This window comes from Kwoniella mangroviensis (assembly GCF_000507465.2).
Source record: "Kwoniella mangroviensis CBS 8507 chromosome 1 map unlocalized Ctg01, whole genome shotgun sequence".
Classification (NCBI taxonomy): domain Eukaryota; kingdom Fungi; phylum Basidiomycota; class Tremellomycetes; order Tremellales; family Cryptococcaceae; genus Kwoniella; species Kwoniella mangrovensis.
Window position 1 is genome coordinate 2,564,126 of NW_027062533.1, and position 12,416 is coordinate 2,576,541.

Consider the following 12,416-nt stretch of genomic DNA (forward strand, 5'->3'; position numbering starts at 1 on the left):
TTGAGATCATAACTTTGTACACCATCCTACGTTATACATCAAAAGGCATATATATGCCCGATACATTAAATTCTCTGCTCCTTAACCCGTTATTTCCCCCTCTTCAGCACCGAGTAACCACCCAACACCTCTGACCAATACTCTCCTAGCCCCCTGTCTTACTCTCTCAGCTTCGTCTATCCCTCCTCCTAGATTCTCAAATAACTCTCTTGGTCCATGTCCCGTCCCATGACTTCGTACACTCGCCGTATCACTTCCTGTTTCCGACCTCACCTCGTCCTCTATACCAGGGCCAGACACCATACGTGGAGTAGATATCCTACCCTGAGGAGGTACCGGGGATCTACTCCTGGAGGTAGATCTAGATAAATGGAAAGGTAATTGACCCAATACCGGCGACTGATTACCTAAATTAGGTGAATAATTCCTAAATTTACCTCCTATATCTAACGCAAGTTTAGCTGCTTTAGCAGCTGTACGAGATCCCAAAACTCTCTCTTCAACCCCTTCACCTCGTACATTTATACCAGAATCATCATGACCTTTAGCATGTCGATGATGAGTATTTTCAGTGGATATACCCGTTTGGCGCCATCTTTTCATAGCTTTATCGAATTTTATCCTACCATCTTCCAACACCCTATAACTTCCTAGTATCTCCGGTATACTGGATGAAGGGCATAACTCCAAAGCGTATGAGATTAATTGAATTTTGGAAGGTGTATCGGAATAGTCCGTGGTGGTTGATAAGAGATATGATAATTTCCATAAATGATCTTTCAATTTCAATCGATTGTCTCTGGGGGTTTCGATAGTCTCACCAGATCGAGGTACAAGTCGGGTCGTTGGATCTGTACTTAGGTCGTTGGATCCAAGTCGGGTCGTTGGATCTGTACTTGATATCGAGCTTTTATTTCTTTCATATCCTTTTTTATTCTTGTTCATTATCCTAAAAGCCGCCATGGCATCCTCTATACATTCCTTAGTTTTCGAATAATCATCATTCCCATAAGCTGCTTTACCGATCATCACTCTGATCAACCCCTGATCCACTTCATCCGTTGATCCAAGCTTGGTTGATAGGTCAATTATCAACTCAGGATACTTGTACGAATCGTTCGAACTGTCCAATACTTGTTGTATGAGAGTCAAGGGATCGGTAGTATGTCTAATTTCAAGTGGAGTGAGAGTCAAAGATGGGAAAGTTGATAATCGCGAAGTAGCTTCGATGAAAGATTTTTCAGAGAGAATCTTGTTGGTTTGTGGAGATACAGACAAGCTGGATCCAACATCGCATCATGGTAATATATCAGCATTGTAAGAGACAGCAGTAATGTAGTATCGTAGTCACGTCGACTCACCAATCATAAGCTAATTTCATCTCTCCAGTATGTAAATTCCCATTCTCAGCTTTCAGATAAAACTCTTTGGAGGTTTCCAATACGACTTGTTCGATCATCTGATCGTCGATCGAGCTGGATTGCTGAAGTCGCTTGATGACTTTGCGAGCTACATCGAAGTCTGAATAAAATAGGGTACAGTCATCAGCTGCCTATCTCAGCCTCGCCTTGTGCTCCCCAGGATGTTCTGACCCCATGACCAATAGCGACTTACTTCCTGAGCTCAGCACTCCACCCAGATATACCCTTGCCCTCTCTCTTCTTTTTAACATTCCCAAAGCTCCTTTCAAAGATCCCCCAGGACTACCCTCGTCGTCATCTCCACCAGCAAGTCTGGTCATATCATCCCATAGTTTCCTCCAACTATCCTCATTCAAATTTCCATACTGCTGTTTCCTAACCAGCTTCTCGGCCAATTCCAATTGATCTTTATGATTTTTACTCGATTGTAACAGGAACTTCAATCCTGTATAAACACCCCATTTCGACAAAATCTCACCACTTTCTAAATGCACATCCAGTATATCCAAAGTCCTACTCAGACTCGAGAAAGGCAAAGGGTGGAAAAACAGATATAAATCTTTCGAACTTGGTAATTCACCGGAAGACTGCGTGACAGTAGTGGGCGTAAGGAACATTGCAATTGATTCTAGTGTCGTTATCGTTAATTCTTGATCTTCTAATGGATCCGTACCTTCTAATTCCCATACGGGTAAACATTCAAATATCGCAGACATCACTTCCCATACACCTCTACTTTTCTCTTCAGTCGAATATAATAACGAAAGTGCGATCCGAGCAGTATCTAGATCATTTTTGATTATTCTTTCAGGAGAGGGTAAAGTAGCTTTTGAATATTCGAATATGGGTAAAGCCAATTCCAAACTTGGTAAATCCAATATACAATCATATAACAATGTCTCTACCAACCCTGAATCGGGTTTACCAGTTCTTTCTAATCTCGATTCCAATACGTATAAATAAGGTAAGATGAGTTTACGTATATCCCCTACGATTGATTCTGGACTGGAATTCGATAAGTATCCTTGAATGATTTGGTTTGGCATTGATTTTCTCCAATTGGTTAAAGTCCATTGAGAATGTTGAGAAGCGGAAAGATTGGAGTCGTATGCTAATCTAGAGAGTAGAGAAAGATCTTCACCTATTTCGTCTAAACCGTTCACACCTAATGATGCACCGTGCTGGACATAGGCTAGTTGGTTGTCTAATATACCTAGAGAGTCAAGAGAGATGATACGGTTGATGTACCATTGAGTTAATTCTGAGCTCGATAAGGGTTTGAGACGTGATGGTATACTTGGTGAGACTAGGGTAAGAGATATAGGGAGATATAATTTCGATAATGTCGAAAATAATGTCGGGTTAGTGGTAGATGAAGACGATAACCATTTCTCCTGTTCATCTTCGCCTAAGGATGGTAGGAACCCTTGGGTTTCCAGTTCTGTCGGACTAACCCATCCTGGAATAGCTTCTATAATTGCGAATCTAAAAGGATACACTTGGTCGTAGTGTCTTTGACAGACTGTCTTGAGTGCATATAGGGAAGCAGTAGAGGCGATTTCCAGCGCTGATAGTGGTATCGGTTGAGTCAAGAATGAAGGCAGAGTTATGGATGTGGGCTCAAGTGTAGATTCATGTGAATTGAACGATTCGACAACTATCAATTTTGACGTTTTAGGCATCTCTGGGGCATTGGACGTTTGTTCTATCTCCCATGGATCATCCAGTAAAGCTGAAGGTGTCTGAGGCGGTATAGCCTCCTTTTCATCCGTCTCACCCCACGGGTCATCTAATTCCATCTCATCTTTTTCATCGTCATTATTCTCTACATTCTGGTCTTGTTTTTCCTGTATCTGAGGCTTAGGAGCGATGATATCCCATGTATCCAACCTTGTGTTGATCTCTTCCAAACTCGTCCATCCTTCGACTATCTCCCTTCTACCGTTTTCTTGCTCAAAGCTCTTGCGTATGTTATCTTCATTCACTATATCCTCTCCCAACTCCTGCTGCAGTCTGGTATATTCCGATGAACCCCTTTCCTGTCCTAGCTGTACCATAAAACGTAACAGCGAGCTATCATCATTTTTACCCGAAGAAATCAGCTGAGAAGCGAGGGTGAGAGCCTCATGGTCTGACAAAGACTTGAATGTACTCTCAATGATTGATGGTGTCAATTCGCTAGAAGGTAGTGCTAAGAGTTCGGAAGGTGTGAGTGGAATAGAGTTGGGAAGAGGATCGAGGAGGTCGGTACTTGTCGTCGGTGGTAAATCTTCCTCCTCTGTAGCCATCTTGAAGTGTCCTCGCGGGGAATGTACTTTGTATGATTGTGGACTGGTAATCAAATGAGGATTGACAGCTCAATATTCCATGCCATGCATCATCATGTCATTCATCTGGATGTTCATCCGACCGACGAGTGAAAACATTCAACGTCATCATTTTTCTTGTCTTTGTTCCGCACACCCATTTAGTGCGCTCGCAAGCTGAAAGAATGGTGTTTCAGATTTTAAGCTTGTTTTAGCTTCGTCTCTGGAAGAATCGGTTTTCCGAGACATCTGTCTGATGTTATGCACCCCTCAATGATATCGTCCGACAGAGCGAGCATAGATGCCAAGAGCGGAAAGAATCTCATATACATCACGATCACTGCAAGAATACATTCATCGTGTGATCGATCCTGCTTCCTATACTCTATTTTCGATCGCCATCAGGATGTCAACGCAAGTTTATGATGTGTTTGAGATGAAGCCACATCCAAAGAGGTGTTCTCTCATTATCGTGTGAGACGAAGAAGCATGACATGCCTATTACCCCACGACCCGATGACGCTTTTACAACGACTTTTCAAAGATGAGAGCCAAAGACAACTATCAAAAGGCGTGTTTCCAGCGCCACTTGTTACGCCAACGTTAGCTTAAAGCGAAGTTGACATGTATCTGGACATTCGAAAAAGCCTAAAACGTATCCATAACATATGATGTTGGTGGTCCAAACCAAGTCTATGCAATTGATGTCGATCAGGCGTGACGATCATCGGTCGAGTCTGACGTCCGCACCTAGCGTCAGATAAACAAATCTCTTAGCTCATAGTCTGAGAAAGGAAAAGCAAACGCGTCGCAACGACCAACCGGACAAACAACAAACGCGTAAAACTTGAAACTTTGAGTGAGAATCGGGGGGTTAGCTATTACTGTATCTGGTAATTACAGCCCGAGATTTGTTTACGGGAAACAAGGCTACGAGTTCATCTCCGGTTGAATGGTTATCCTAACATCCTAAAGAGAAAAAAAAAATAATACTCGTAACGGTCAAAGCGTAAGTTAGAGTGTAGCAAAGTGATCACGATCAGCAACTTCAACAACAACAACAATAACAACGACATGACATATCACAACTAGCTATCACGTATATAACATCGCATCTATTGCAATTCCAGTCACTGCTGTCAAGATCGATATACCAGCTCACTCTTGCGGTAAGTGACTGCGATCTGACACGAAACAACGAGGTAGAACAAAGACAAGAGACAACAGGACAAAAGGCACGCACTGATCACCCCGACCCCATACAACCATATATACCATACACCGTATACCAGTACATTCAAACACCATAGTCAATCCCGTTTCATCTCGACCAACATACATCCATCCCTGATTGAGCACATACCACTCACACCCCCACCACCCATCCCAACGCTCTATCCTGTATATTCAACACGACAAACTCACTCGTCACTCAACATCCACACCCGACTGAACTGCCAGTCATCGTCGTCACCGCTATAAGGATCAAACAAGGTTGGATATCGGATTGTTTGTTTGTTGATAGTGAGGACTCAGTGGCAATTTCAATTCGGACGAAGGGTATATAACGGGGAAAGACTTACAGTTAAGGGCGTAGAATAACAGGTCTCAGTAACAGGGGATCCAAAGCGGTAGTAGTGGTCGAGACATCCAACCTGAGAAGCTGTGTTTGAGTGAGTAACACCTCTTTCTCTCCTGTCTCTTCTATACTCATCCCTTTTCTCACTCTTTTTCCTTTCCTACTTTGTCAGTTATATACCTACCACCCGCTGGGGTATTTCATACTTCCACATTGATCCAACTCAGTTTACGTTCCTTTCACACCACCATCTTGATTTTCTCCTAATCCTACATTGTGGGGTGTCTCTTCTACACATACTACTCCTAACCTATCTCATCACATTCACTTGCTTGACAGTATAACCAATTTCGATCATTCCTTAGAATCCCTTTTATTGTTACATCACACCTCGCATGGACCTTGCTTCTTCAAATAGTTGTTTAGTTCTTTGTATCTTGTTTCAAGCAGGTCATGTGCAATTAATCGACAAGAGCACGAGCAACGGACGTCCCAAGCTGACCTATATCTTTTCGAACTTGTTTATTCCATATCTTCTATTTCATTTCATTCGTCATTCGTCATCTTCACCTTTTTCGTCTTCAAGAGCAGCGGATAGACTCTTCTTGATACCCATACAACCCCTCTTAATCACTTCATGACTTCTGTTTTATCGTATCCAATGGCCGACCCGTTTGCGGCCAATCCTCAATACGCCTCCCCATCGGGATATCAACATCCTCTTCCGCACCAACAAGCACGACCTCAACAACCCTATCGAGCTTCAACTGGACCAGGTCAAATCATGGCTTCCACGGACGAGTTCGGATCGTACAGTCCTGGACATGCACCTTTACCTGGTCCATCACAGTCGACTTCAGCGGCTGCTGCAGCAAGAAATAGACAGTCCATGCCTATGCCCCTACCGGTTCCTGAACCTATCGCATCGACCTCTCACGCCTATGCTTCTTCCCACTCGCATACCGCCCAATCTCAAGGTCAACAGCAATCAAGAGCAGCCAATCGTCGATCACACAACCCCACTACCACTTTGGGGAATGCTTCACCACCTAAAGCTGAATACTTGACGGACGAATATGTCCTTCACCCGTCGGTGTACGCGTACAAGCAGGCTCACCCTCGTCGGCCTATGATCGGCTTCGGTCCCTATGTCTTGCTGCAGACCTTAGGAGAAGGTGAATTCGGTAAAGTCAAACTTGGTGTGCATACAGATTACGGTGTAGAAGTAGCTATCAAGTTGATCAGACGAGGTAGTTTGGATGATGAGGTTAGGGCAAGTAAGGTTGAACGTGAGATCGACGTGTTAAAGGTGATTTCCACGATGACTACTCACATGAGGCAGCACTCAGCTTACCGATACTTTAGACCCTCAAACATCCCAATATCGTTCGTATGTTCGATGTGATAGATACCGAAAAGTATATCGGTATTGTCTTGGAATATGCTGGTGGTGAGTGGATATAGGACTGAAACACTCATGGTGGCCTGTGCTGATGTTGCCTGTTTTTCCCAGGTGGTGAATTGTTCGAACACATCCTTGCTAATAGGTATCTCAAGGAGAAGGATGCTCAGAAGCTATTCGCTCAGCTCATCTCTGGTGTCGATTATTTACATCGAAAGCACATTGTTCACCGTGATCTCAAGCTTGAAAATCTCCTCCTAGACAAACACCGTAATATCATTATCACCGATTTCGGTTTCGCCAATCGTTTCGATCACGCTCAAGATGACTTGATGGCGACAAGTTGTGGTAGTCCATGCTACGCTGCTCCTGAATTAGTCGTCTCGGAGGGTCTTTACGTTGGCTCTGCCGTCGACATCTGGTCATGTGGTGTCATCCTCTACGCTATGCTTTCGGGTTATCTACCTTATGATGATGACCCTCAAAATCCTGATGGAGACAACATCAACCTCCTCTACAAGTATATCATGAACACCAAGCTCAACTTCCCTGATCATATGTCCCCTCTCGCTAAATCCTTACTTCAGATCATGCTCGTACCTCTACCCGAACATCGATGTACCATCTCGCAAATCATGGAACACCCTTGGCTCGCTGCTTATCGAGACATGTTTGTGCGATCGGTCGAAGAACACGAATATGTCTTCCAAGAGGCTATGTACAGGAAGAGCCAACAGGCGAAGAGAGAATTGTCAGAAAGAAAGAGGATACAAGCTGAGGCTAAAGAAGCCAAAGCTATGATGCAAAGGAGTCAAAGTAGCGTGCCAGGTTCGTCCGTTACTGCAAGTATGCTTGACTACCAACGGCGTCGAGAGCAACGGCATCACTCTGCGTTGCCTACCACTTCAACCATGCCGGAATACCTCAGCAATGCTGGTCATCGAACACCTCTTGAACCACGGCACGTCTCTCCCGCTCCTCTACCTGCACCAACTCAAACTCAGCTACTCCCTGAAGCTTCTATGGTCGTCTCCCCCGCAAGTATGCCTACACCCACTATACCTTCGCTACCTACGCCATCACCATCCGGATCTCCCCCAAGAGCCGTCGAGACCAACCCTGCTGTCCACACGCCTACGGAATCTGTGGCGGTCGAATCGGTCATGGCGGTGGAGAATGAATCACTCGCTACTCCTCTTGTCACTCCTCCCATTGAGACAGATACCAAATCTAGACCACCCATGTCATCCAACAAGAACCGACATACCATACAGGTCGAATATGACGGTGAAGCCTCATACGAGAGAATGCAAGAAGCGATGCAAGCCAAACAGAAGGGCAAGGAAGTTGAAGAAGCTGAAATCAAATCGGAACATCTCGCTCCTGTCATGGTGAATGTCAGGCATGGTGGTACAAGTGATGTGGAGATGGAATCTGGCTCATCTGACAATGAGCATGCCCGACCTGAAACCTCGGAATCGGTTCAAGAGGAAACTCCTGAAGTTACTCCCGTAATCACTCCATCAGTCACCGCTTCACCCATACCAGAAGTCAAAGAAGAGGTCGCCCAAGTACCTACAGTACCTAGCACACCTTCTCGAAAGACGACCACCGCTGCTGACCCATCGTCACCTTCTACCCCCCGGGCTTCTACTGCGGCCAAACCAGAAACTATCATCGCCACACCTCGAGCTGAACGAGCTGCACCACCTACTCCTAAAGCATCTTTGGTAGCTGAAAGGAAACGACATGATTCCATGCCGCCTGCTCTGTCCACTTCTTCTGTTCCCCCTCCTAGAAACCCTAATCTCAAACCTTCTGGTCTACCCAAGCCACCCAAGAGGGAGAGATACAGAAAAGGTATGTCACTCGATAAATTCGGTTTGGCCAAACTCCTCGGTCAAGCTTCGCACACCAACGATGAGAATCGGAATGCACCACCAAGTGCGGGTGCTTCTGCTGTCGCTCTCCAGTCTGGCCATTCAAAAAGAGCTTCCATATCCCTCTCGAGACCTGGTACAGCCGATCCTGAGAAGAAGTCGAGGAGGAAGACCTTACAACTTATGGTCAACAGGTGAGTTTTTTTCCAGCACAATGATTATGTCGGCAGCTGAATACTTTCACAGGTCGAATTCCCGAGACGATCGAGCATCTCAAACCCCTATCACTCCCGCTACTCCGCTAACTGCTCGAGACATGAACCCACAAGCACTCGTCCCCGAGCCAACCTCTCCAACCGTTGTCATCGAACGAGATGGTATACAACCTTCCACGTCTCCTCGTCCTGATCAATCTTCCCCTTCGATCGTCACTGTTGATGCCTTTGCAGCTCAACAAGCGTCTTCACCTCCTCACAAGACTGCCTCCAGCAAAGCTGCCAAGAAGGTTATGGATTGGTTCAGACGTAAATCGCTCGCTAAAGATACTCTAGTTCAACTAAAATCGGCTGGGGTGAAATCGGATTCTCAATCATCTTTCGTTAGAGTGTCACCTGCTCGACCTCGAGTCGCTGAAAGACTGAATGGATCGACTGCCAACCTAGCAATGTCATCCGTTAGTAGTATCGGGCACACCCAGGAAGGACCAGTGGTAACAGTTTCGGAAGAACCAAACGAGGATGAAGCACAACCTGAATCTGCCACTTTGCCCAAATCAGTCACCGCTACCGAACCCGCTAGGATCCCGTTGGGTGAAGCAGTGAACAAAACCAACGTACAATCCACCTCGGATCTATTATCTCCTACTCGAGCTAGAGTTCCGACACCCGAAAGATCTAAATCTCACAGAGTGTCACCTTCACAATCTCAGTCAGGTCACGGTACTTCCTCACTTAGTAAACCTGTTCTTACAACTAGACCACGAGCAGGTTCTGAAGATATCAAGATGAGGGTACATACTGGTCTAGTTGACCAATCTGCTCTTTCGTCCAAACCTCCCAAGGAAGTTATGGCTGAAGTATTGAAAGTGCTCCAAGAGATGGGTATGGACATCAAGCGAGAGAACGAGTTCAGATTACGATGTACGAGAGTACGAAGGAGAAAGGCCGGTGCGACGACTGCTCTAGGAAGTGTTATGAGTGTCGGATCGGGTATGAGTCCGTTCACCCTGATGGGTACCGCTAGCACGAGTAAGGTGAGTGTTCGATCCATTCTTGAGGGATCGATATAGGGTGATACCTCAGCTGATCAGTTTGGTGTTTATGTATCACAGACCGACTCTCGTGGTCTTCCATTACCCATGTCTCCATCTTCCGGTGGTCTGTCAAGTGGTCTTAAAGGAATGTTACTACGTAGAGGATCGTCTTACTCCTCGCAACCGCATTTACCTCGAAGCGATTCAGAGATTTTCAATTCCCCCTCAATTGGAAACACACCTGTCTTGCCTTCCTCTGACAAATTACCATCCCACGAACCGTTATATGGGGAACATTCGGTAGATTCAGGAGACGAAGTGAAATTTGTTATTGAATTATGCCGAATCAAGAATTTGCCTGGATTGTATCTGTTAAATATCAAGAGATTAAGAGGAAGCGTCTGGTCGTTCAAGTTTATTTATCAAACTGTCCTAGAGTGAGTGGTTTTCCCAACTATTTTGGTCTACATACATTGGTCTCTGATTGTGAAGGAGATTGGCTGATGTTTTTTTCATCTGATATCAGACGAACTTCAACTCTCACCCATTGAAAATCATCCCAATCCAATTATCTCGCAAAGATATATTCAGACTGTTTTAGCGTAAGTGTTCATTCATCGAAGAATCTGATCGTATGAGATGTGGACTGATTCGTTCGTCGTCTGTTATAGTCCGATACGCACATTTCTTAGCTTTACCAGAATCCAAATCAACCCAATCCATTTTACAACAATTTGTCTGTTCAATATTATCACATCATTCCTGACTTTCAACTCATATTCAAATCATAATTCACATGTTGATACTATACTCGCATACAAATATGAATCCAATTTTAGAATTTTCATATCCTATCATACAATTCAGTACAATCAATATATATGGACTCTTTTTTTCATTTCTAATTTGAAACACGGATTCGGCTTTTTTCCTCTTTCTTTTTTTCCTTCTGAGAATTATATTAGTTGTTTATATACATTTCGCAATTCCCCTTCACATTGGTTAGTAGTACTGTACGACTATATATTATTCTATACCACTTTCATTCAAATATTAGTTTTAATTATCAGTCGATATCATAGATACATCGATTCCATCCTTCATTATTTGGATATAGTAGTTGGTAAGGTTATATTAATTCAATTTCATGTATCATCCCTCTTATTGTTGTGTGTCTTGCATTGCAGCATCGTGTCTATATCTCGGTTCCATGAAACGGTCACAGTAGTATGTTAACTCAGGACCACGTTCATCCTCAGCAGCAGGACGAGGGGATCCGAATATGTGCTGACGGTGGTTTACCTGCAATGCTGGATTGCATAGGACATGACTGATCATGTTTCATCACTGGAACACCTTTTTTGAGATTGCTGATCATATTCAGATCCAGGGGCTCAATCTAGATGTGGAGCGATGTAAGGAATGTCGACTTCCTTTCATTGTTTAGTTAGGGGTACAATATTACAATTAATTATATTGCGATTGCGATTGGAGTCAGCTTACTGCACAGTATGCAAGATTGTGAAGCTCAATACACAGAGGCAGTATATATAAGGTTGTACTGTATCTTGCAGTACTCGTATACTGTAATGCATCAAATCGTCTTGAAATAGTGTCACAGTACCCATCACTATACATCTCGGTTGACATCCATTAATTTGCTCTTCGTTCACTGTTGATCAGTATAAACATATCATACCATATCGATAAGATGCTATTCAAGTCCTTGATCTCACTATCCCTTCTTCTCTTCACATCTGCCACGCCCACCCCATTATTTGGCAAGAGGGACGAATCGATAGTCAAGGTCATGACCACTTCCTATACACGTATTTCCCACGTCAATGATCTGAAAAACGTAGCTCTGAACGGTTTAGAATCGGTATTTGACTTTACGCGAAATTCTCCAACTGGTTCGCAGGAAAGTGAGACCAACTATAAACAAGAGTTTTATTGGGGACGTTTTTGAAAATGGATCTAATTTTGGGAAACAACTGTATCATCTCAAGGTGCGTCAGTAAAATGAAATATACTCACTAATCTCCTCGATTGTACCTTTACAAAAATATATTTTCACGTTGCCTTGCTCTTGTGCTCGTTGAAGAAAGAATCTTCTGATGCTGACGCCTTAATGTTTGTAGTGCTACGTCGAAGTCAACAAGAACTTCCGAGGTACAGCTAAATACAATCTCAACCTTGGTCCACCTCATATTACTCTTATCAGTGGCACATTGGATGCTCAAAAGGATATCGGGTTTATCTGTCCGAAAGCAGATGCACAATGTTCGCTTCCTGAGGGAGATAAGGGGTGTGATGATTTACCAGGATGGGACGGTAAAGGTGCGTCGAGTCGACTGCCGATTACATCACATATGGTGTATGACTAATTTTGATTTTATATGTACTGTATATCCTGTTGATCGGCTCAGGCTACTAGAAGATTGGTCTCCGTTATCGTCTTGTAAGAGAAGTCTTACAACATTTGTCTTGTATTGCCTATGTATACTGTAATCTGTGCCAAAATGATTCGAGTATGACGGTCAGAAAGTTCTGCTGTACATTGATATGGCAAATCA

At 44.0% G+C, this 12,416-nt stretch overlaps 2 protein-coding genes across 2 annotated transcripts; one reads left to right on the top strand and one right to left on the bottom strand.

The window, feature by feature from the left end:
* Positions 1–81: 81 nt before the first annotated feature.
* On the bottom strand, positions 82–3,709 carry I203_100942 (uncharacterized protein; the record flags this gene model as incomplete). Its single annotated transcript, XM_019145904.1, has 3 exons — positions 82–1,279; positions 1,362–1,521; positions 1,615–3,709. The coding sequence occupies 3 exons, from the start codon at positions 3,707–3,709 to the stop codon at positions 82–84; spliced, it is 3,453 nt and encodes a 1,150-aa protein (XP_019004463.1).
* A 2,258-nt stretch (positions 3,710–5,967) lies between these two features.
* On the top strand, positions 5,968–10,391 carry I203_100943 (uncharacterized protein; the record flags this gene model as incomplete). Its single annotated transcript, XM_019145905.2, has 6 exons — positions 5,968–6,615; positions 6,672–6,756; positions 6,820–8,782; positions 8,835–9,840; positions 9,919–10,277; positions 10,367–10,391. 6 exons carry the CDS (start codon positions 5,968–5,970, stop codon positions 10,389–10,391), a joined length of 4,086 nt encoding a protein of 1,361 aa, XP_019004464.2.
* Positions 10,392–12,416: the final 2,025 nt, after the last annotated feature.